This window comes from Thalassophryne amazonica, chromosome 19 (assembly GCF_902500255.1).
Source record: "Thalassophryne amazonica chromosome 19, fThaAma1.1, whole genome shotgun sequence".
In the NCBI taxonomy this organism is placed as follows: Eukaryota; Metazoa; Chordata; class Actinopteri; order Batrachoidiformes; family Batrachoididae; genus Thalassophryne; species Thalassophryne amazonica.
The window spans coordinates 28,377,545-28,404,222 of record NC_047121.1 but is presented as its reverse complement, the minus strand read 5'-3'; the positions used below and the strand labels follow the sequence as shown (position 1 = coordinate 28,404,222).

General features: G+C 39.7%; 1 protein-coding gene and 1 long non-coding RNA gene across 5 annotated transcripts in view; one reads left to right on the top strand and one right to left on the bottom strand.

The window, feature by feature from the left end:
- The window catches only part of arid4a (AT rich interactive domain 4A (RBP1-like)), a 76,931-nt gene that overhangs the window by 35,949 nt on the left and 14,304 nt on the right, over nt 1-26,678 (bottom strand). For all 4 annotated transcript variants that reach the window (XM_034194872.1, XM_034194875.1, XM_034194873.1 and 1 more), the window contains exons 4-12: nt 22,360-22,425; nt 21,516-21,606; nt 15,986-16,065; nt 14,692-14,789; nt 8,880-9,012; nt 8,711-8,790; nt 8,520-8,596; nt 7,156-7,373; nt 7,001-7,073 (exon numbers count right to left, since the gene is read on the bottom strand). In XM_034194872.1, the coding sequence (XP_034050763.1) occupies nt 7,001-7,073; nt 7,156-7,373; nt 8,520-8,596; nt 8,711-8,790; nt 8,880-9,012; nt 14,692-14,789; nt 15,986-16,065; nt 21,516-21,606; nt 22,360-22,425 (916 nt within the window). The remainder of the gene's footprint in view (nt 1-7,000; nt 7,074-7,155; nt 7,374-8,519; nt 8,597-8,710; nt 8,791-8,879; nt 9,013-14,691; nt 14,790-15,985; nt 16,066-21,515; nt 21,607-22,359; nt 22,426-26,678) is intronic.
- Nucleotides 16,331-26,302, top strand: LOC117531753. The gene is made up of 3 exons (XR_004566722.1): nt 16,331-16,490; nt 16,918-16,920; nt 26,290-26,302. It is a non-coding gene; the product is annotated as an uncharacterized LOC117531753 (long non-coding RNA).

The window sequence follows — 26,678 nt, the reverse complement described above, 5'->3', positions numbered from 1 at the left end:
TAAGGGTAAATTTCCAACAAACTAAGGAGTTACATGCAATTGAAAAGGCCGTATGAAAGGGACACTCCACTCGTATTAAAAAAGCAGTATCTAAAAAATAAAAGGTCATATCAACCTTGAAATACAGTTTGATAATTAGTGGAATTTATTTTTTTGAGAATTTTTCAAATGAAGTTTCCTCCAGTTGCCTGTGCTATGACATCCCAAGTGCGCTTAACACACTGTTGAATGTAAACACATGTACAGAGGCTAATCATTTGACTAATAATCAGAAAAAAGAGCAAGAAATATAATTTGCTACTTTCTGATGTCACATTATAATTTAAGTGTACAATTTTCAGGTGTTTTACTGCAGTATCTATACGTGTATGTACACTAGGCTGTGCCAAATCAGCATTTGTGACTTCATGCATGTAGCACATGAAAGGCTGGTCAGTTTTTAAAAAAAATCATAAAAATTAAGGTAACCTATTGAAAATCTTGTTTTTATTTAAGATATCACTATTTCAATATATAATCTCTTATTTTGGGGTTAACACTGATGAGTAAAGTGTCCCTTTAATCACCCAAACATACCTTGAAATGAAAACAAATTGACAAGATAATGAGTTATTTAGTGGAAACCAAAATCAAGATGCCTGCCACGGGGACATCTTGATTATTGGAGCAGGCCACCAATGTGTTGCTCTGGTAGTCTGACTAGTCTGGTAGAAGTCAGACTACCAGAGCAAGAATTTTAGCTGAGGAAGCTTCTGGGATTTGAAGCGAAATGTCCTTGCATCAAGCAACCCAGTCCAGTCGACGATTCAAGGTTCTCTACTATGGAAACCACCTGGACAACTGAGAGCCTACACAGAAATACCCTGAGAAAATGAAAACAAAAGGACTGGGCATTTTTAAGATTTATAAGGCAGAAAATAAAATCAATATGGCCACCATGCATGTAGTAGTCATCTTGATTGATGAGAGTGGGATGTGAATTAAAAGGGAAATCGTAGCAGGATGTGCATAAAAAGTCGAATTTGACAAACAGCTTTTGAAAGAATGAATTGACGGAAAATCAGGAAATTCATGGTGACTCACCTTCAGAAAGCTTTATAGAGTAGCACTATATCTGTACAGTTCAAGATTTCCACTCAAAACGATTCTGATGCCACCGATCAAAATAAACATGTTTGCAACTTACACCCTGTGACACTGATTGCACTTAGCATGCACTCATTGAACTGCACTTGGTGCTTCTGCACTTACATTGTTGCTTCATTCTTAAGTAATATATTGCAAGTAATTAATCTGAAGGGCCCTAAAGTCAATGAAGCACAAACATGTTATCAGTACTTGACCAATTTCATCTTTAAAAGGCAGGTTACTTATAATATACAAATAATGAATGAGTTCAATGGTACGAACATTTCATTTGGTGAAAGCTGGAACATACCATTCAACAAGGCGAAGTTGAATGGTATGTTCCAGCTTTCACTGAATTAAATATTCGTTCCATTGAAAGAATGTAAAAACATTCATAATTTGTTTTATATAACGGCTAAAACAGATCCTTGTCATGTGATATTTTATTAATTTATAAACAACACAAAAGGGACTTACATTTTGGTGTTCCACTATAACATGTAGTCCAGTGATGCTGTCCACTGACTTCGGACTTCCATAAAAAAAAAAAAAAGAAAAAAAAAAAAGGACTGTGTAGTTCCTCAGTCCAGCCAAAAATCACATCAGCGTTTCATCTGAACAGCTCTTCATGCATTCAGACGGCTTACAGCAGAGTAAATCTTGTTTGAGTGTGTGTGTGTGGCAGCATTAGTTAGCTCAATCAAATCATCGTGTCATTGTCCCGTGTGCCCACACACACGCAACTGGCTCGGTCGACTGTGTATGTCCTCAGTACAGTGGGGGGGGGGGGGGTAGAATCACTTCAGAAATGAGCCCATCTTTTTTTCCCCTCATTCTCTTCCTGCTAACTGACAGCACAGTGGATTTGTTTAGTGTGTGTGTGTATATCTTACAAGAATTAGCAGCGTCAGTTAGCTCAATCGAATTATGTCTCGGGAGATTCGTTGTCCCGCGAACACACACGCAACCTGATTGGCGCTTGTGCGTGTGTGTACTACCAAAGAAAGACTGTACGTCCTCTGTGCAATGGAAAATAAGTAAATAAATCACGTCAGAAATGAGTCCAGCTTTTCTTGTCTCGTGAGCTTTTCGTGCACATGCAGAGGTACCAAACGTATGGAACCAAATTTGCACTCTAAATAGAAACAAGCCGCATTCTAAATGCAATGCAACACAAACGGGATGAATTAATCCATGTCATGTGACATACAAAGCACCAATCAAATGACAAGGATCCACTTAGCTGTTATGAGTAATATTAGACGGGGCTCCCGATTGTACGTGTGACGAATGGACACTGTGGGACCAAAATTATGCTTTCCATCTCTGAAACCTTCAATATCCCAAAGTTAAATATGTGTGAATAATAAATCTTCACAAATTCTGATTCGAGCAAAAAATGCCACCTTCAACGTAAATTGGCAATGTATCAAGAAAAATTATCTCCAATTTCATAAAAAGAACAAAATCATTGAGTCTTAAGGGATCTGTTGTCATGCAAAAGTAAATGTAATTTGTGAAAAAATGCACAAAATATCTGTTGTAAACACTGTAACTATGCAAAAATTATACATACAAATGATACCTTTTCCATACAACTAATGTTCAGTACCAAAGGAAAAATGTCCCACAAAATGTTTGTCCGTCACACATGTGACGGACAGACATTTTGTGGGATGGAAATGGTCCATTGGTTGTGGGGACTTGGCCACTTGAATTTTTTTCATGGATGCCATTATAGAGTATGCTTGTGGGTAGGTCTTCATCACACTTAAGGTCAACATTTTTTTTTAATCTTCCCACAGTGAGGAGTAACGTGGCATTATGGATGGACACTGTGGGATGAAAAAAAAATATGCCCCAAATAAGAGGACTACAGTATCAAATTCCAAAAATCTAATTAAAAGTTTTTATTTTTGTCAACTCTTTCGAACAACCAATAGGTGTTTTGGGTACTTCCAGAAGTTTTAACATGTATTTTTAATCCACTTAATGCAAGGTGACCTGTGTGTACAGTAAATTTTGGTAGTTTTTCATTATGCTTCATTGAAGAAAAACAGGACAGACCAGCTGTAATTGCCCTGAAAGTACCACGTCATATCAATGGAAACTAGAAACAATAAGGATGCTGTAAATATTATGTTTAATGATTAATAGGTGTAGACCTTATTTCTGTCCAGCTGAATTTACATTATATCAAAGATGTAACATTATTTTGGAAAAAACATCATATTTGTGAGAATTAATGCTCACTGTGGGACTATTAAATACACCAGCCACCCAAATTTGTCTTGACAGATTCCTAGGAGCAGTGGCAAAACAATAAGGTCAATAACGTCTTTGAAAAATGAGTTTTGTCTGTTTCTGAAACTTGAAATGAAGGTATTTGGTTTTGATGCCCAGCAATGTCAACATGCTCTAATACAATTCATGGAAAAAAAAGGACAAACTGTGGTGAGACCTCAATGAACTTAATGTACCAACTTATATATTAAAACAGTGGAAAAACAAAACCCGAACACATATTCCAAACAGAAACATAGAAAAAAAGATTCATTTAATATTTAGCTCTAGTTACTTTGTGCTACAAGCCGTCATCGGGGCTCAGGTTACGTGTCTGACGTGGCACACCCTTTTGGTGACAGCTAACCTCTACGTTAGCCTGTGCTAAATGGACATTGGTGCTTTCAGAAACCCAGAATGAACCAGCTGCAGAAAAAGTACAAGACAAATCTCTCTGCCTGATTTCCACTCAGATTTGAACATGCACAACATTTCTGATGAACTCTGCAGACATCAGCTGACAAGGAACTCGTGTTGCGCTTTATAAAATGAACTTTTTTCATAAAACTCACAGGATACAGTGCAACCGCTGGCTATGATATTGAAAAGATACTGCTCGTTTTTCCTGAGTTCATCTCCAAACTCACGTTACTCCGATCATGTTACAGCGGATTATCTACTGCTGCTGCGGTGAAAAACACGGCAACCATTGTGTGCCCGCAGGTCACACACACACGGTCATGGGGTGCTCCGTGAGGTGTCTTTCCGTGGCCTGTGTGGTATTTGTGCATCTTCTGGGCTTGATAACTCTCCTGCGAAAATCAGGTAGCGTTTCATACTTCACGGTGACCATTGTAATCATGACGGTTTGTAAGAGGATATCGATGCGTGCCTCTTTTGCATCTTGTGGCATTCAACCTGAATCCATGACCGCACAAGGGCCGCTGTGCAAGGATCCCTGTGCAAAGGGGGTTTCATACCCTGTGATATTACACTGAGCTAAACCCACATCACCATCACTGGTATTGCTGAAAGTGCAGTTCACAGAAAAACAAAACTTTTGTCACATTCCTTCAAAGTCATTCAAAACAGCACTGAACATAGTTAAGGGACACCTGCAGGAACGTACCAATGCTATTACGAGCATTAGGGTGATGCACAAGCTATGTGGCCTCATTACAACTAGACTCTTGTCCACCCAGTGGTGATGACAACAGAATAGTGACTTGATTACCAGCAGCAGCATGCGAGCCACACTTAATGAGTAGTTGGAGGAAACCGGTTACAAATTTACACGTTTTCTGAATCTGCTCACAAAATAAAAGAGAAGTCAACAGAACACTGAGGTGTCATGGTTTGTCTTTACAGGCTGATTACTGCTCATTTTAGCAATGTTCCATATGACTATGCAAAACTGAAGTGGTCAGTTTTTACTCACGAGGTAAAAGAAGACAAACGCAGCAGACATCGATAGATGACAGAAAATTTTTGCAGCCTGTAGGCTTTTACCATGTAATGATACTGCAAATTATGCAACTTCTTTTAAAAAGTGCTTTTCCAATGTGTAAGTAACCTCAAGAAAACTTGGGGTTACTTGTTCAGCAACCAGTTCTCTAATAATTCCTAGGAAAGAACACTCAGAACTCCTTACTCCAGCTAGTACTGGCTGACAGTTGTGACTCTCGCATCAAGGTGGATCCATACGCATTGAAATAAAGGACCGACAGTCACTTGTCATTCAAGATGAGAACACCTTTTCTTTACTTCACAAGGAAAATCGTTTGAGACATCAACAATCAACACCACAGGCAAAGCTTCCTTGTTTTCATTGCTCATTAACTCTAGTCCTGCTGGTCACTGATATATTGCGGTCCGCCATGCGTTATGCTCTCTGCCAGTCCTCAAAATATACTTCCAGGTTTAACTCTCCTTTTGCATTGGTTACACAAGTCTCTTGCCAAATGGGGAGGAGGTTGTCTGACAGCGCGAGTCAGAACAAGGAAAGCGACTGAATCATGGTGGCGACTGCAGATACTGTTGTCGAACACAGCATTCTTGACAACATAGGACTGAAGAATAGGTAATTATTCAGAGAAATATTCATGACAGAGGATTCTGATGATGATTTCCTGGATTTAGAGTCAGATGACCTAGAAGATGACACACTTGAGCCTTCAGAACACTAAGATGTAAACTGGAGGAAAGGCATTTTGGACCCCAAAATTCTGCAGTTCACGGGGAAGGGACAAAAATAAATGTGACACTAAAAGACGCCTGGACTGTCCTGGACTTTTTCAACGCCTATGTGATCAATGTTCTGGTTGTAGAAACTGACATATGACCAGGATTTTTTGCGATTGGAAAAAGGGAGAAACCTGAAGGAAACAGCCAGTACGTACCAATGGGACAAAACGGCCAAGATCCAATTTTCAAATTTCGAGGGGTTTACGAGATAATGAAACAGAAATTCTTGTCTCTCTACACACCTTGTGAATATTTGGCTCTGCATGAGGGTATGACTGCCTGGAGGGGTAACCCGTCATTCAGAGTGTACATGCTGCAAAAGCCAAAACAAATTCGGAGTGAAGTTGGTTTATGCTGTGTGATTCCTCTAATGGCTATTGTTCTCAGTTACGAATTTACCAGGGGGATTCGGACACTCCAGCTTCACCAAATGAAAACATATGACCTAGTGATGAGCCTGATGGGTCCATATCTCAACAAACTCTTCATCGATAATTATTATACAGTGCCGATCCTGTTCCAGAATCTGTTGAAAAGAAAGACTGTGGTACGCTGAAGTCAAATCGATGAGGTGTCCCAAATGAGCTGAAAACCGCTAAACTGAGGAAAGGAGAACACATCGAGTTGAAGAATGAATAGATGCAGCTGCTGAAATGGCATGACGGGAAGGAGGTCTGTGCATATACAACGATTCAAGGTGCCAATTTCAAGACCACAACAAGTACATGGGTGCTGTCAACAGGCACAACCAGATGGTTTCTTATCCTGATTATAAGAGGAAGACTCAAGTGGTGGAAGGAAGTTTTTTTTTTTCCTACCTCTTGATGATGACAGTGCTGAATGCATACCTCCTCTATAAGGACTATTTCAAGAAGCTTGGCAAGAAGCCTATTCTTCATCGGGTTTTCTGACGGGAGGTTGCAAAAGCATTGGTGCAGGACACCGATGCTACACCGATTCATCCTCATGGAGCAAATCCAAGGGATGTCGAATGTCTGACAGGTAGCCATTTTCCCCAAGAAGATCAAAGTGAGAGAGGGTCAGAAAACCAAAAACCTTTAGCAGACATGTCGTGTGTTCCACAACAACTGGAAAGAGGAAAGCCGCTGGAGATGGACAAACAACTCGCTGATCCAGTTATGGCTGTGTTCAATGTAATGGTAGACTGTGCAGTGATGCATGCTTCAGGTTATTTTACACAACCACAGAAAATCAACTATCCTATTCATTTTGGGGAGAGTTACATCAGCAGTCATAAATCTTCTATGAAAAGTACTGCGTGACAGTGACCAGTAACACACCGCACAATTGGTATTCCAGTATCTGAACCCTGGAGCAATCCTACCTCTGTCCTCCATGAATTTATATAGCTGCTGCAAGAAGCGGTCTCTCTCCTCAGGATCTGGCTCCTCCTCCGGCTGGACAGACAAAAACTGTTAGGATTTCAACACAGCAGGAAGCCTTTGAGCCTCAATCAACAGGATTCAGGCTGAATCGCACCTCATCCTTGAGATGTTTCTTTTGCTTCTCTTCTTCATTGTCCTCATCATCATCACTGTCTTTCTCCTCCTCCTCCTCCTCCTCCTCTTCCTCCTCCTCCTCCTCATCATCATCCTCATCGTCATCACTGGTGGATGAGTCCAGGATCTGACTCATATCCATCTTCCACGTATCTGGGACCTCTCTGCTCCTCAGGAACATGAGGGCTGCTTCGTAACCTGGTGGATGAGCAGAGTGAGAACTATCAAAGAAATGCCTGAAATAAGTGTCTGTAGGTAGTATTTTAGCTGTACGGTCAAGTATGAAGGAAAAGCGTTTGCTTTGTTTCTTGAAGGACACTGGACTCAGAGAGGATTTAGTCCTTCTATAACAGACTGATGTACCAGGTGGTAGCAATGCAACAATAAGCATGCCGGCTGCCGTTAAGATGGTTTGTTTGTTTTCTCCACAGGGTCACGTTTTGAGAAAAAGCACGTTTCGGGTCAAACTAAAGCCATAAAATACATTTTTTTAAGTTAGCGGTTTTATATGATGAAATAAACGGAACATGGAAACAATTTTTGCCAAAAATCCGTATACAAACACTGGTTTTGTAGTCCTGGATTTCACTTCAGTACGTGCACAGTATAAATAACCGCGCCACACTGAAAACTTTCAGTGATTGTAAACATTTTAATTGCATTAATAAAATTATTGGACACGTACCTGAGCACTGGATGTTCGGTCATTTAATCCGTTTAATATTAACTTTGGTGACATGGTTCTTTGTCTTGCAGAACTATTCCAGGATAATGTCTATCATTGTAAAGGTTAAGACAGAATTTTGCAGTGACAATTTAGATCCAGCTGACGTGAGAAAGGAGCTCAACATCGACTGGACATCCACTGGCAAACTACGAACAAGGACAGAACAAAACAACCATCTGGAAAGTTCTCTGTCTGATATCCTCTTAAAGTTTTGAAGATGACGTGCCAGATATCACCCAATGAGGAACACATTTAACGAATGACAAAAGAATTTTTACAGGACAAAAATGGACACAAGCAGGTGAGTTATGTTTTTTGTGATGAAATGAAGACATTTTATTGAATTGGGTGGTCCAACAAATGTAATATTTGGCCATGCTTGTGCATCCCACCCACCCCCTCATCAGGCAGAATTTTGTGCGGAACACCCTGGGCACTCCAACGCACGAATGCAGTAATATGAACTGGTTTGTAAATTACTGTGTATGCTTGGTACACCTTACTATTCCATCACAATGCCTAGGATTAAATTCACTGAATGCATGTATATTATTGAAGAAAGATTAATTTTACAATGCAACCTTGGTCATTAACAGAAACATTCAGTGCAGACTCACCTCTCTGCTTAGAATAGTCAGACTTTGAGGTGGTGACACTGTTGATAAAGTGGACGCATCGTCTTGCCACAATGCAACTGCACAGAAACAGAAAGGCAACAGCAAATTTTTTTGGGTGTTAACATAAAAACAGTAATCCTCAACATATGCAGATATATTAAAAGAATAAAAAAAAATTGCTGTGAACTTACAACTTTGAATCGCTGAAGGATCTGACCAAACACTGATCCTTCTTCACCACAAGCTCATCATTACAGCTGGGAGACACAACCTGCAAGAAGCCACACCAGTCACCAGCATTAATGGGCGTGACTACCAGATCGGTAAATGGTTATACCGAGACAAGGTGTGAGTGTTTACCAGAGCCAGATAGCAGTTGCAAGGATCCTCCTCATTTTCGATGCTGCATACTTTCCCCAACAACTCGTCATTTAGTCTCCTGCTGTCGTCTTCCAGATCCTCACTTGATGAAGAGTCATTCTCCTCTTCCGCACTGAGACAACAGACAGAATTAGCATTCCAAAATACCATGTTGTCCTATAAGACAATATCTGCTGTCACTGCCTGCACACACTCTGATGTGTGTGTGTGTATATATATATATATATATATATATATATATGGGTGCACATAACTGGTACTCACTGTGCTTGTGTGTGCTAAAACTCGCTGATGCACAGCAGAGGGAAATACTTGTCAATCTGTCATTGCTTTCCTCTTATGAAGTGCTTCCCTTGTCTTTTCTGCTGCACATCATTTATTTTTTCATCACACCCATGCACCATGAGTACCAGTTATGTGCATCCCTGTGTGTGTGTGTGTGTGTATATATATGTATGCACACACGCTTACATTGTTTATAGTGTTTCTATTCTTTTTATTCTCTCTTTTTGCACACTTATTTGTTTATCGGCCTGCTACTTGGACAATTACCATTACCACTGCTGCTGTAGCCGTGCAAATTTCCCCCTAGTTGGATTTTTTTTAAAGAAGGATTATTTTATGGCTTCTTTTGAACCAGTCCAATACCTTAACACTAGGAACAAGTGGTAAGCAGAACACGCTCAAACTGAACCCACCAAAAAAAAAAAGAAAAAAAAAGGAAAAAGTTGCAGTTCCTTGACTGGCCACTTGGTACTATAAATGTAAGGATCAACGCACTTTGTTTTATTGTTTGGTTTTTTTTAAGTCTGCAGTTTCCATATTGCTCCAACTTTTTCTGATTTGGGGTTGTAAATATTGAGCCTGTTAAAATTAAGTAAACCAATGCCTTTCATACACAAGCCTTTTACTGTGTAGCCCCTATGACTAAGATGTTTAAGTTATTTGATTTGAGATGGTAATAAAGCATCTGTAATCAGAGCAAATTCAACACAGCCTTAATAATAATAATTATAAAAAAAAAAAAAAAACAGCAAAAGTGTAGATGTGATTTTAATTTCCAACAGCATGGTTCCCAATATGGATTAAAACATAAAACTGAAGTGGTAAATATTGCTCTCCTGTCACCCAGCAGAGTGGTTTTGGTCTGTACTGAAAGCAGGTCATTCACTCCTACCTGCAGATTTTTATGAAGACACAAAGAATGTTTGAACACAACTGTTGGAATAAAAATAATAATACTTAGTACAGACGCACAGCAATCCAAAATTGATTCTTCATAAAATGACCAACCCTGGACATACCCAAAGACATTACTTTTCAGAAATCATTAGGAATAAACTGTTGTGATATTATCAACTCACAAGCTCAGGGATGCATAAATAAAAGCGAAAAGTCCCAACTCCACTGGAGGTACAGCTTTAAGTGCATGTTCATCCAAAACACTCGGGAGCGCAGACTAAGGAGGGCCTGATGGTATCCAGATCCAAGACCGATGGCCCTTCAGATACAGACACGGTTTATGATAAATTCAGAAGCATCTGCTGAAAGAGCCGCTGAGCCCCTTAGACCACCAAGCACAGGGACAAAGTCCAATGTCAAGTTCTGCTGCTTTCAGTGCACCTTTTATGGTTTCTAAATGCCTGAAAAATATGAGTTGGTGTTTTGTTTTCATGACAAATGTAGCAGCATGCTTGAATGTTTGATAAATGAAGGGAACGTTGTGGTTTTATCGTGCTCTGCAATCTACCTGAGAACACTTAGCTATGGAATGTGCCACTGTTTTTCCGGCTTTACACACCAAACATCGCTATCATGTGTGCAAAGCACGTTTCAATTAAGACAATGTATTTTTTACACAAGCTGTTTTTATTCTTGTAATATTTGAATGGTCTTCATGAATAAAGCCATGGAGGGGGGAAAAAAAAAAGTGTTCACAGAGCATGCAGGATTACAGCTGCTGGCACCAATGTTCTGACTGTCACATCTGGAACATGTTTAAAGGACTTTGTCCACCCTTCTTTGGACAAGTTACACACATTTACTGCCGTGTTATCCATAGATTCACCCATGTCGATGTACAAGTTATGTGATGCATGCATGTCCACATTAAAACCATCGACTGTATACATACTGGACAGAGCTGAGTGACGTCACTCATACGTTTTCTAAAGAGACCCGGAAGAGCCAAAATGAAGTCTATGTTCTGTACAGCGTCATGTTCATAGCAGCTAAACAAAGTTATTACTGTATAAAGGCGGTGGCACATGTGTGGCTCTACGTGTGATGAAAGACACCTGAACACACCCCTCTCAGAATCCAAACCACGTGACCTGAGATCTTTGTTTATTAAATCATACTTTTGGGAACTGCGCGGTGGTTCTCATAATGGTTTACTTTGTTGTGAACATTAAAAGTTATGAGCTGCGGATTTTCTCAATCATACTGTAAGTAAGCATAACTGGGGGGGACTACTAACAGCTGCTAAAAGCGCTAACGGCGTAAGCATACAACATTAAATCCGACGAGAGTTTCACTCAGCATGAATACTGCAACAGCGACATCTGATCCATTAAAACATTTCACCACACAACAAACCATATTATTCCAGGTGTGTCTCAAAACACTACAAACAAGGAGACACAGTCTTCAGTACAAGCCACATCAAGCACCCACGGTTTTACCAACAGCGGGAAAGCAAAAAGCAAAAAAACAAAAACAAAGGAGTCCTCTGATCCGCAGGCTTTGTAACTTGCATGTTGAACCATCGCAAGATGCCTGCTTTATGAGATTCCACCAATGACAGCGATGAGTGATAGTTAGCCAGACCAATGGCATGCGAGTCTTGCACACTGAATCATCGGGAGATGCCTGATTTATGAGCTTACACAGGGAAAACAGTGGAGACAAGAGAAATCACTTTGTGTGGCTGCAAACCGACAAATTTCATTAAATTTAAGAAAAATTATCCGAAAAAAATGTTAACCTAAACTTGGAAATCGGCATGATGGCGCTGACAATGTGACAACCTGGTGCTGTGCCATGCTTAGGGAGGGCCCTGTGTGTGGGTGTGTGTATAAATTAGCACAACTAATAGCCCTGTCACACCTTGACAATTTTGCCAGTGTATGCCACCATATGAAAAATACACCAAATACGCTGGTGTACTTCTATTAAGTTATGGGTGAGTTTTGAATAAGTTTAGAGCACATTGAAGCACGGTGATTTACGTTGTAGTACGAAGAGTTCGTCACAAAAGTTTGGGCATGCAAAATATTTTCAACGAATGCAGCATATTGTTCATACGTCCCACATACACGGGCCATAAGCTACTCCTAAGTTTGAAATACGTCCACTGATTGGCTCAACTTAAAGCTGCAGTCCTCATTCACATTGAGTAAACAGTCTAAATCTTTCCTGTTCATTTCATTCGGATTTATCATCTCAGCCTGATGAAAACTTTTCCACATAAGGAGTACTGATTTTCAAAAAGGATGTATGAAAATACTTCAGTTCCTTGTCATGGCTGAAGAAAGGTAGCATTTTAAAAGTAGTCCCTTAGTGTCTGTCTGCTCCAAGTGCATTTCTCAGCCTAGTGTATTGACACACTACACAAACTGTCAGCACTGTATTGACACTGTATTGGTCACTCAATAGTGACCCCTGCAGTAGTTATAAAATCACTGCAGGTAAATAAAATGAAAAGATGGAAAAGCTAACGTGCTGCAAACCCAACAGCCTGTGACATATGAGGTCTGTCCATAAAGTAACGGTCCTTTTTATTTTTTTCAAAAACTATGGATTTCATTCATATGTTTTTACGTCAGACATGCTTGAACCCTCGTGCGCATGCGTGAGTTTTTCCACGCCTGTCGGTGACGTCATTCACCTGTGAGCACGCCTTGTGGAAGGAGTGGTCCCGCCCCCTCGTCGGATTTTCATTGTCTGGAAATGGCGGAATGAAAAGGACTTTTTTTCCATCAGAATTTTTTCAGAAGCTGTTAGAGACTGGCACCTGGAAACCATTTGAAAAATTTATCTGGCTTTCGCTGAAAATTTTACGGGCTTCACAGAGAATAAGGACTTTAACTACAGGTTTAAGGACCCCTTTAAGGACGCTCGGCGCGCCGCGTTCCGAGCTGCGACGATGAGGTACAAACCACTGGATCATTTCTAAACGGATGGCTCTGTGGATACGAGACCGTCGTGTGCTCTTTCTCTGGTTATCACAAAAGCTGGACATCAGCCAAAATCTCTTGTTAAAACTGAAATCTGCCAGAAAATGGCTGATGTCCAGCTCTTGTGATAACCAGAGAAAGAACACACGATGGTCTCGTATCCACAGAGCCATCCGTTTAGAAATGATCCAGTGGTTTGTGCCTCGTCGTCGCAGCTCGGAGCGCGGTGCACCAACCGTCCTTAAAGCTGTAGTTAAAGTCCTTATTCTCTGTGAAGCCCGTAAAATTTTCACCGAAAGCCAGATAAATTTTTTGAATGGTTTCCAGGTGCCAGTCTTTAACAGCTTCTGAAAAAATTCTGATGGAAAAAAGTCCTTTTCATTCCGCCATTTCCAGACAATGAAAATCTGACGAGGGGGCGGGACCACTCCTTCCCAAGGCGTGCTCACAGGCGAATGACGTCACCGACAGGCATGGAAAAACTCACGCATGCGCCCGAGGGTTCAAGCATGTCTGACGTAAAAACATATGAATGAAATCCATAGTTTTTGAAAAAAATAAAAAGGACCGTTACTTTATGGACAGACCTCGTATTTAATCACCAGTCCTCTATTTAAAATATATCACTGCATAATTTCATGTGCTCAATTTGTATGTCAAGTTAAGCTGTTCATGAGAAGAGTTTAAAATTTGCTTAAAACCTTGTTTGTGTAAATGCTAAACAGTTGGTTTATAAAATATAGCAAATTTGTCTGTAATAAAATTCAGAGTTAAAATTTGTAACTTATGTATGGAAATTTGTTAACTTAAGTGTTAAAGCATATGAAATAAAAGACTAAAAATAGATTTATGCATTTTTACTGAGGAACAAAGGTTTCTGAAGTGTCTTTGCTCCAAGGCGATTTCTATTCTTACACACCAGTTCCCCTGCCTTAGAAAAAACTCTTTCACAGGGTACAGATGAAGATGGTGAGCATAAAAATTTCAGAGTTAATAAAGGTGTGGATATGTTTTCTGGTTATTCTTCCAGTATTGTAAAGGAGTACAAACATATCTAATTGGAAAAATAACAGTAAACAATGCCCAAAGGAGAAAAAGATTTACCTTATTTGGCATCATTCCAGACTGGGGAAATGCCTTTGAATGATCAATGAAGTCAGTGGAACAAGGTGAGGGCAAACAAAAATCCAACAGCAAAACTCCATCCAACAAATCCGCAACATGTCGATACAGTTTGTTTCCTTATAAACACAATATGGCACAGCGCAGTTGAACGACACAGTTCCTGTATCGGTCACATGATTTTTTTTTTTTACAAAACACGCAGACTGCGGTGTACTGCAATTGGTGCAATACACGCACCAATATGGGGTTTCACTCTTGTGTGCTCGGCACAGTGTTGACGCACCAGTGTTGTTCATCCCATCACTAGCATACACAGGCTAAATCATTACAGTGTGACAGGCCTCTTTAAAGGCAACCATCTATAGAAAACATAAATGAATGGAATCTAGCTCAAAAAGTTTGGCCGTGAAGGGACAGAGGAGGCTCATACAGTAACCATCTGTCATAACATCAATTCTGTTCCTGTGAGTTGATGTCAGCAAACTCACACTGCCTGGGACGAACGACGCCCACCGCGATTGGACTTTTTTCCAATGACTGGGGTGCCGAAATGCTCTGGGTTTGTGAGGGGCAACTGGTCCAATGTCTGAGAGTTTTAGAGAAAGAAGCGGGAGAGTTGCAGAGAGACAGAGAACATGATAGAGAAACAGATAAAATGTGAATATGCATTTAATATTTTAATACTTCAAGGAATGAGTTGAAGGGAGTGCATTCAAATGGCACATGAAGCAAAAGTCTAAAACGTAAGTGGAAGTCTGTGGAGATTATTATTCAACCAGGCCAGGTCGAGTTTGAGCAACTGGAGTTGTTTAGTTGTTTTCAGATGTTTCATTCTTCATCCAGTGAGGCTTCATTAGTTCAATCACATGTATTGTAAATAGTGAGATTATCGCTCACCTGCAGGACCCTAAAAATCTCCAGGTTCACCACTAGAATCTCAGTGGTGCTTGTAATGCTCATATCACTCAGTCATATTTATATTATTAAAAAAAAAAAAACGAGGCGGCAAAACAAAAAATGTGAAAATAAATGAATAAAAGTGCAGATGACAACACTCAAGCAGACTGGCAAATATATGTGTCATTTGTGGCTCATGAATACATGTCATATGCAACTTCTTAATGCACTCAGAATTCAGGCAAACCTGTTATATTTACCATCATCTGACTCTGAAATGCGTTAGACAAAATGTGCGAAGGAAAGAGAAGCACAGAAATGATAGTCCAATGATTTGTCAGTACTTACCCCCCGAAGCTCCAGCCATACTTGGCTCAGATGCCACAGAGAAAGCACCTCATCCAATCAGTTAAGAAAAACAGGGAAATGTTGTACATACACACACACACTGCATCCTCAGTTCCTGTCAGGAACTGACTTCTTTCTATGCTTACATTTAGTATTCTTGATTTTATTTCGTCATTTTATAGAGTCCTTGTTGTAGACTGTTTTTAGTTTTACTGGAAAGTGCTTTGTTCGCCTTTTGGGCTGTGTAAAGGGCTATATAAATAAAAGTTGACTGATAGACAGACAGACAGAACCCTGGCCAGACACTGAATGACATACAAGCCAGCAGCATCTATACAGACTGACAGAGGTTGTGTGCTTTGAATATGTACCTCCACTCACACTATGATTTCATCGCAACTCTGCACCAAGATTTACACAGTTACTGTCTTAAAAACAATACACTGACAATAAATCGCCATTTTACACCATTATGATGTGGTCTGTACAGATGGAACAATGTTCCGTTACACAACTGTTGTCAGTCTTAAAACTCACCTCACTCTCTGCAAAATGTCTCTCCCCCTTCAAGCACAGGGATGTACGACGAAGGGTCTTCTCGTCACCATCATCAAACACTGAAAGACACACAAACAGCACACTTAAGTTATTTGTCCAACAGGGCAATGTTTAAATAAATTATCACAAGTGATTTAAATAGGCAGGACATTAGTCAGTGAAGAAAATGTGACATCACAGTTTTCACCGCATCGAGACAACCACTTAGCACTTTAAGGCATTGAAAGTAGGGATGACAAAAAAAAACAAAAAAACATACTCCAATACTAACTGTTACTACAACTTAATATCTGACTCGATATCAATACCACCGGTGCAGAACTGTCACCCCAGTCTGAGGTCAAAAGCTCTCTGAAGCAGGTTTTCATCCAAGATGTCTCTGTACAGTTCTGCATTCATCTTGCCCTCAATCCCGACTAACCTGCCAGTTCCTGCTGCTGAAAAACATCTCCACAGCATGATGCTGCCATCACCACGCTTTACTGTCAGGATGGCGCCTGGTTTCCTCCAAACATGACCCCTGGCACTGACGCCAAAGAGTTCAATCTTTGTCTCATCAGACCAGAGAATTTTGTTTCTCAAAGTCTGAGTCCTTCAGGTGCCTTTTGGCAAACTCCAGGTGGGCTGCCATGAGCCTTTCAGGAATGGACTTGCACTGAGCACAGACACACGGATGGACGGACAGACTTTGCGATACCCGATGGCCATATTTTGGCTCGGATAAAAAACACACAAACACACTGGTTCACATTAAATACACAGTAATTCTATTACAGATGATCAGCGCAAACCCTCTTTGTTTTGTGGAACATCCACAAAACAGGGTGGAAGTGCTACAGTGCCACATACAGGCCAGACATATGCATTTTCAGCATATCAAAAAAAAAAAATCTTGAGTGAGTGAGTGTGAGTGTGTCATGGGCCAAAAAAAATCCCAAAGTCTATTTTCCCCAGTATTGTGGAGCCCCATCACTGTGCTGATGCCGTGACTTCCCGACCCGGCCAGCACAGCTTCACACTTGGGTCATGCGAATGTTGCCTTTAAGAAGGCTTGGAAAACCAGTGTTGCCAGATCTGTGGGGAAACCATCCCAACAGCCAGTAGAACAAGAATGGGAGGGTCCTCAAGAACAAGAATTCCATTCCACTGTGATATGAAGTGAATACAGCCAAAGAACATTGTGTCAAAGAGCGCGCACACGCTGGTACACACAGTCACACCACAAAACCGCCTTGAAGGTCCAACTGCAAAAGCCAGAGGACTGAATCCATTTCAGACATTTAGTGTTTCGAAAATATTTCATCATATTTGTTTTGTTATTCACTTAAAAACACCTTATCCTGTTAATCCTCCATTATCCCATTAACCTGTTTGCAAAAATTACTCTTTCACAACAAAGCTGTTTCATGTCTGTGCAGTTGCTTTTATTTTGAATTCATTCATTCATGCTTTTATGTGAATTTTTTTAGCAACAGAATGGGCCTCGGCCTCAATGTCATCTAAATTCAGTCTGTGTTAGTGAAGTTTAGGACTTGCGGCCGGCAATCACCTTAGTATTTTCTCTACTTTCCTGTTGATTTAATGTCAATAAATGATACCTTAAGGGTAGTTTATGATGCCGACTGATTCTGTTTTTCTCTGTCCAGTGGTGTCCAAGGTGTGTATAACGCCGCATAGGATTGCAGGATTGACGGCTACAGACCGCAGGGTGCAGGACTGACCGTGAAATGCCATGCCTGAAGCTGATGCAGTAGACTGCAGTCTGCATTTGGAACGGACTGTGCTGCGGAAATCAGTCTGTCTGATTGGCTGTCTGCAAAACGCGTAGCGAATATGAGAATATCCCCCCCAAAAAACTTGCATAAATTATTAATCATAATTCAAGTTATACTTGGCATATCAACAAAATTCAAAAAGTGGTCTGGAGGTTGAATTCCACACTTTCAACATGCATTCAAACAGACACTCAGTGGAGCGGATTGTGTGCTATGTCCTCTTAATTAGGTCATGTGTCTTTTGACAGGAGGGCATGTCATTCAACTCCAGAGGGTTAAAATAGTAAAAAAAAAAAAAGATTCTTTAGAAATCTTTGATGTTCATCTGTAAATTAAAACCATAACTTATCTGTTGAGATAATTTCTTGATTTACTTTTAGACAAATACAATGGCATGAAAAGTAATGTGTACATGTAGTAATGGTCAATTCATTCATTCAGCAAATGTTTAAATGTTTCTGATGTGGGACAAGAAATATATTTCTTAAAATATAAAGAAATATGAAACATAGGGATAAGTGAGTAAACCACTATCTGTATCTATATCTGTTCAGCCATCTAAATTATCTGCATCTATGAGTGGGTGGGGCAAACCGGAAGTGGGTGTGGTTTAACCAGAAATGGGTGGGGCTTAATTCTGTACATTAAGTCTGAAATTGAAATGGATTGATCAGACGTTGCTATATTTATTGTTTATTTCAAAACTATTTACAGAACAGCCTCAAAATTGAGATTCAAATCAATGTTTTTGATTACAAAAGTATGAGTTTTTTTTATGAACTCGACATGAATATTCTTAAGTGTATGAATGAATATTTACAGAACAGCCTCAGAATTGAGATTGAGTGCAGATCATTTAACCAATCATCTCCGTAAATTTTTTTTTTTTTTGACCGGGGATGGTTTGCAGAGAATGGCTGTAGTGAGTATTGGTGGAGGAGGGAGAAGGTGAGCCCTTACCAGCACCCAGCTGAATACAAGTGTCCTGAGAAGAAATGCTGCCAGGAGAGGTAGACGGGCTGGAGGAGGAGGTGGCTGATACAGCGGGCTTTCGGTGTGTGACGAACGTATAACAGATGGTTATGTAGAGATGTTGTATTTTAATGTTTTGTATCTCTACCTCTGCTTATTTTGGACTTGCAAAGCTTACACATGGATTTGGAGGGATTATTTTCACTAACAGTAAAAGAGTCCCATACTGCAGAGGTCCTTTTGGTTTTTGGTGGTGGAGGACCTCCATCACCAGATGCAATATTGGTCTCAGTGGGGGCAAGGTGGGTGCTACCAGTACTGCTATTGCCCGGTTCAGTGTCAGCTGAAGTACCCTCTGTATCACTCAATGTGTAAGTGAGAGAGTGTGTGTTAAATAACAGTTAAAATATCTACTGTATTCAAAGCCTATATATAGTATGTCAAGCTGAATTTGTAATATTTATATTATATTTTTATGAACTGCAGTGAGAAAGTGTCAGATACTACAGCCATATACAATAAAAATATTACTATAGGCTACTTTGTGTGTTCAGCTATATGCGTGTAAGTGGTCTGTAAGACTGTTTATTTTTTAATGATCTGTGTGAACTTCGTGATTCATGCAAACATCCAGTGATGGCAAACTTGAAAATAATGTCAGCCTTGTTCACTGTATTCTTCTCAAAAGCACCGTGTTCAGTAGGAGCAAAGTTTTCCAGCTGACTTTATATCACCAGCCAAACTAAGAGCAAATAAATGGTCATAAAAATTAAAAAAAAAAAAAACCCGACCGGAGTGGAGGCACTGACCAATGTGACAAGCCGTTTTCAGCTCTGTCTTGTCAAATGCACCACGTACGTTACAAAACAAATTCACCAAGTAACTTTAAATATCATACAAACCAAAATAGAGGAGATCTGAAGAAAACCTAAGGAGTAGCGAAGAGAGCAACATGAGCTAGAGTCAAGCCATGCACAGAGATATCAGGCCCTGTCTGTGTGTGTGAGCGAGAGTGGGGCACAGGTCTGGCTGCAGAGATGTGTGTGACTGGCCAATCACAGAGCGTGAAGACAGTCAGTTACACAATGAGGATTTTCCTTCAGCACGAGTACAGATATTGACGCATTTTACTCGTATCATGCTTGCACTCGTGAAAAATGCTTTATCTGTACCGGATACTCGTCTGAAACGAGTATCCAGCTCAACCCTAATGAAACGGCACTGTGCTCTTTTCTTTTATTACTTGAGAGCTTTAAAAAATGTAATAAAAAATAAGTTATTTAAACTTGAGACTTTTCTTGTAGTTATGGCAGAAATAATTAAAAACTGTGTAGCTTTATTTGGTAAAAACAAAAATAGGTTGAACACTCAAGTCGACAGTGATTGATTCAACATCCTACAGCTAAAAGCTAATTTAGCTGATAAACCTCAGCAGAGCACTAACGTCACGTACTATTTTCATTCACTCAAATTTTTGTCCGTTGCTCAAACTCAGTTTTGTGACTTGCAGACAGAGTGAAACTGTCACCTGCATGCTAACGGCATTAGCATTTTTAGCAGCTGGAAGCTTCACCTGTTAGCTACACTTAATGTATGATTACTGGAGGATAAAAAACAGCTCATAACTTTTAGTGTCCACAATAAAGTAAGCCACTAGGAGAACCACTGCTCAGTAGGGTTGTCGGAAAAAAAATCGATTCACGTCTGAATCGCGATTCTTATTTATTACGATTCTGAATCAATCCAAAATGTCCAAGAATCGATTTTTTAAAAGCATTTTATTAAACATTTCCTTGCTTACTCGCTGCATGTACTGTTTGTCAGGCAACGGCTTCCGTACTACAGCGTCTCCGCGAGGGGCGGGGGGGTCCGGCGTGCTTCAAACATTTGTGAGCTGAAGCTTAGCATGGCGGATGAAGAGCTAATTCAGCCAGCACCGTCTTTGCTGAAGGCAAATGTTTGGGCGCATTTTGGATTTTATTATTTGCTGCGTAAGAAGGAGCTTGACATGACTTATGCAGTGTGCAAAATCTGCAAAATGAAAGTTAAGTACTTTGGAAACACTTCAAATCCACAAGCCCACATGCTACGTCATCATCCGGAGCTAAAAGGAGCGGAGCAGCGGTCTCTGCCGACTACTGACCAGCGCTTCGCTAAACTGCCAGTCAATTCCGAACGAGCAAAGCAGATAAGTAAATTTACATCTTTAGAATCACTTAACCTTATAAAGCTGCATTTTCTTAAACATAAACATTTTTTAAGTAATATAACTATTTCCCAGAGCTCTTTGAATCGAAAATCGATTTTGAATCGAATCGTCACCCCAAGAATCGGAATCGAATTGAATCCTGAGTTGTTGTACGATTCACATCCCTACCGCTCAGTCCCCAAAAATATGACTTAATACCAGTGGTGGGCACAGGTCCGCTAATTATTGAAGCTAACATTTTCATTAGTGGATTAGCTTTCCAGATAACTATGAAAACCATCAATGGACCAATTAGCTTCCAATAAATTTAGTTCCGATAACTTTTAGACCACTAACATATTTTTGCAGGCATCTTGAATAAAGCTTAACAGTTAAAAATCATTAACACTACCTAATCTAGAGCCCATGGAATCCACGGGCAACATGCTAGTAACTTTTACTTTGGCAAAGTATTTTTTTATTACTATATTTAAGTAAAAGATGCAAGTACTTCTTCTATCGCTTACAACGCAAGTACACCCTTTCAAAGAGCAATAGTGGGAGAGGGACTCACCCACAGTGTAGAGGCTGGCATCTGTGAGCTTGCTGATTATGGCCTCACTGGATAAACCCTCATTAGTCCTCACTTCCACAATCGAGCCCACCTGAAAAATACAGGGACATAAGAGTATGCCAAGTTTTTGGTTAAGTTCGCCACCATCGATGCACACCCAGACCCTGCGCTGAGTGCAGCCTTGAATGTTTCGGAACAGCTGCTGACATAATGAGGTCCCATTTAGAGGAGCATGTGACAGCTCTCTTTTGATGCTGACTGATAAACATGGTTGGTGCAAAGGTTTCGAAATGTTCTCAAAACAATGTTCATAGTTTGCCATCCCTAATTTGAATATCAAATACGTTTTATGATCATCCCAGGCCACATGTTCTATCCAGTCTTTAATTCTTGTTTCTTTTCTGTTTCTTTTTTCTTTTCTTGTCTGTTATACATTATGGCTCATGTAGACATTAGGTTTCTTCCCATGATTACCATCTTAACCTGTTAGCTGACAATGATGTAAAAAGTGTGTGCCCGGGTGCAGAGTGCACAGACAAGCACACAAACTGCCCAGTGTTCAGCAGCTGACAAATTATGGTCAAATTAAGCCACACCTATTCCTACTACAGTCCAACAGTTTGTCCTATTATTTACTCATGGTTGTCTATGGGAAATTACATAGGCAAAACAAAGCTGCTTTGTCAAATGATCTGGTGTATGAACATTTCCCACAGTCTGATTGCTTCATTTTCATTATGTGCCTATTTAATTTAGCAACTAAGGGGATAGCAATTATTGTTTTTAAGATACTGCTCACTGGTATGGACTAACCCGCCAATATCAAAAAGACACATCTTATTACCCTCAGGGGTCCTTTAACCTGGTCATCCTGCACCACCTGGGAGGTTGTTTCACCTTTCAGAGTTACCTGAAAAGACAAAAATATGGAGATCAACTGCTTAAAATTGATGCTTTCAACAACAGATGGACCCAATTTGATCCTGTATCAGTATAGGATCAGATACTGACATTTATTCATTGGATATTGGAGGGACAAGGCTGATTGACTTACCAGTCAAAGCCCTTGCCAAATCACATATGGCAAAATGTGCTCATTTTGCCATATGTGATATTATATTTTGGTATACTCATGTGATAAAAATCTACAATTTTTCATACAGCTAGATGTCATAGGCAGGGGTGCACATAACTGGTACTCATGGTGCCCGTGTGTGCAAAGCATCATTGATGCACAGCAGAGAGAAACACTTTTCCTACAATCAGTCATTTCTTTCCTCTTATGAGTGCTTCCTTTGTGTTTTCTGCTGCGCATCATTTATTTTTAGAATGCACAAGCACCATGAGTACCAGTTATGTGCATGCCTGTTCATAGGTTACCACATTAACATAAAAAAATAAAAATACTGACTACAAATTAAGATTTAAGAAGAAGTGATAGCTTTATGATTACATTGTTGAAGTTTAACAAATTAGCTCCTGAAAAGGGGGAAATTATTTAAACTTGGATGAGATCCAAATTATGTGCTGATGTGACATCATTTTTAAGGAATGTCTTTGGAAAATATTAAACAATTTCGCCAAAGTGAAGGCACAAAGACTTTTTTTTCCTCCCCCAAACTTCAAATGGTAATATTTGGTGTACTTTTACACACAAAATTCTTTGAAATGTAAATTTGGAATATGATCAAATGTCACTGGGATAGTAAATAGTGCAACATATAACCAAGACAAAATTCCATCCATCCATTTTTTTATACCCACTTCCTCAAATTAATGCTCACATTGGGGGCTGCAGCCTATCCCAGTAGTCATAAGGTGTGAGGCACCTTGGATAGGATGTCAGTCTATCACAGGGCCATATATAGACAGAAACAAATTCACACTTGCACGCACACCTACAGTCAATTTGAAGTTTCCAATTCACTTAACCTGCGTGTCTTTGGATGTGGGAGGAAGTCGGTGCACCCAGAGGGACCACACAAACAGGGAAACATGCACACTCCACAGGTGGGAATCAATCCCATGACCTTCTTGCTGTGAGGCAACAGTGCTAACTACTAAGCGACCATGCCACTTCAAGATGAAATTACACAGTGAAAACAAATAAAAAGCAGTAAATGAAACTGTTAGTTGATCTGAAGTTGTTCTATATATGTAGTCACTAATGACTAATATTACTTGCTGGAGAAACAAAGAAAACTTTTAGTATTAGTACTGTGCTACAATTTATTAGACTAGTAGATGTCACCCTTACAAATCATGAAGGATTTACTGGTTTCTACAAGAAATGACTATAGAAAGAAGAATAGTTTAATGTCTTTATATCTAAAAAAGCTTTGCAACATCTTCTCTTGACCAGCTTTTGCCAATGATAATGTTACATTTCTGCAAACTTTCCCTGATTCAGTGCTAACAACACGATGCTTCATGACAGTCTGACAGTTGACTCATGCACACTTCAAAGTTGAGTGCACAGGTTTCGGGCAGCAACCACATTTCTGCTGCAGTTAATAGTTGTTTTTCAATGCTTAAAAAAAGTCCTCTCTATTGATGTGGGCGCAGAAAAACTAGTATACTGTACGATGTCTTTGATAAAACGCCTGACCTTGAATGGGGACCTGCCTCATTTAATGGCCAAGTGAAAACTTATAAAAAATAAACACCTGTCATAAATAAGCGTCTAACATGATGTACATTAAAAAGGATTACATTGCTTCTCAATATTATTCAGAGATCTCAAAACATTAAAGATACCGCCCTTCTCTCCCTGGATGCTGAAAAAGCGTTTGATAGGGTAGAGTGGGCATATCTGTTTAACGTGTTAACTCGTTTTGGATTAGGACCAGTATTTTGAAAATGGGTACAGCTATTATACTTACACCCAACTGCTGAGATTCTAACAAACAAAAATGTGTCCAAAACTATGTTAATCAAACGTGGAAGTCGCCAAGGCTGCCCGTTATCGCCGCTGCTATTCACTTTAGCAATGGAACCCTTCGCCATAGCTATACGAGCACATTCTCATAACAGGAATTTCAATAGATCAGGTAGAACATAGGCTCTCATTATATGCAGATGATGTCATTTTATTTCTTTGTAATCTGATGTCATCTATCCCTGCTTTGCTGAATCTAATTCATGAGTTTGGCTATATTTCAGGTTATTTGGTCAACAAATTAAAATCTTCAATTTTACTACTACATAAAAAAGAAAGGGAGAACCCACCAGCTGTGGTCTCACAATTCAAATCAGTCCCAAAGTTTACTTACTTAGGAATACAAATTCTTCCAAATTTACACTCTATTGTTCATCTTAACTATGAGTCATTAATAAATGAAATTACTGATAGATTTAATACATGGATACATCTCCCGATGTCTCTTATAGGCCGAATCAATACTTTTAAAATGATGATACTTCCAAAATTATTGTATGTTTTTCAGAATATTCCCTTGCCTCCCCCTGTTAATTGGTTTAAAATGTTTAAAAAACTGCTTCTTGATTTTTTATGGACCAAAAAACGGGCTCGAATAAGACTGTCCCTACTCCATTTACCTTATAATAAAGGAGGCCTGATGTGTCCAAATATAGAGTGGTATTATTGGGCTGCCCAACTTAGATCCATAAGGTATTATTTTATTACAAAAGACGCCCCCCAGTGGACGGAAATGTAGAGTAATTTCTTAGTACCTTCATTGCCTTTATACCCTTTCTCGGATACAAAAGTTAACTTGGTTAAAAAAAAAAAACTAAAAACCCAATAGTATGTAACATGATTAAGGTGTGGTACAATGTAAAAAGGTATATCAATGAACCTGTTACCTTGTCACAACTGACCCAGATCTGGGGAAATCAAGATTTTAGACCTGGGAGAGCTGATGCAGTATTCAAGCTGTGGGCTCTGAACCGACTGAAGAAAATTGGAGATTTGTACATGGCGAACTCTGACTACATGTTGTCATTCGACTTGCTTAGACACAAATATAACAGACAAATATTTTTTTAAATACCTTCAGTTAAGAAGCTATGTAAGAGCAAAACTAAATAACATATCAAAATCACCCATCTCTGAGTTGGAGGAGGTGATCAGTGGAAATGACCTTAAAAGGGGAACAATCTCAGAATTTTATAAATTGATATCACATTCCTCTGACAACTCTGTTGCGAAATTTGAGGCATGGAAGAAAGATTTGAATTCAACTATCAATAGAGGAATGGGAATTTGTTTGTAATAAAGCCTATAAGAAAACTATTAATTCTCAATTAAGATTACTACAATACAAGTGGCTCATGCGTGTTTATGTCACCCCTGCAAAATTAAATAAATATAATCCAAATATCCCAGATACTTGTTCTAAATGTGGAGAAGAAAAGGAAACTTTCTTCAACTGTATTTGTGAATATAGGGAAATCAAGACATTCTGGGTTGCAATAAAACAAACTGTTAAAGATATTATATTGAAAGAATTTCCACTGGAACCCTCCTTTATAATTTTAGGTATACCGCCTAAAAAAAACAAAAACACAAGATTCACAACAAGTGAGCAACTTTTAACTATTATTTGTATACTACAAGCAAAAACATTGATTGCATTACACTGGAAAAACATGAAGCCACCAAGTGTTGGACAATGGATTAAACTGATGCCGTCTACACTCCCATTGGAGCGGATTACATATCTACTGAAAGGACAAAAGGAGAAGTTTGAAAGTATCTGGGAACCCTGCATGCAATTTGCAGAAAGCACGAACTTAATAGAAGAACAACAAGAGAGATGATCCCTCTTTTGTTCTGGACAAGGAACCAGAGCAGGTGGACCCACTGACGTGCGCACAGATCTCCACAGTGGGTCGGAACACGCGCAGACACACACTGCTCCAGTGGTGGCTCCAGGCGCATTTTGTTTAAAGCGTCGAGATCAACGTTAGCTTCAGTTTTGTTTTGTTCCTCTTTCGTCCCTTTTGCGCTCTTGATTCACAGGCTATTCGGTGATAAAGCTTGTTCCGCCTCTCTGTACAACGGCTTTGCAAACATTGCTGTCTTGCTTTGCAGTGTTTCAGCGGACATGTCAGCGACAACAGTCCTCAATGCTCGCCTGCTAGCTGGCTAGCTAGTCTCTCACTACTCCGCGACCATGTCTCATTGAGAAACGCCTCAGT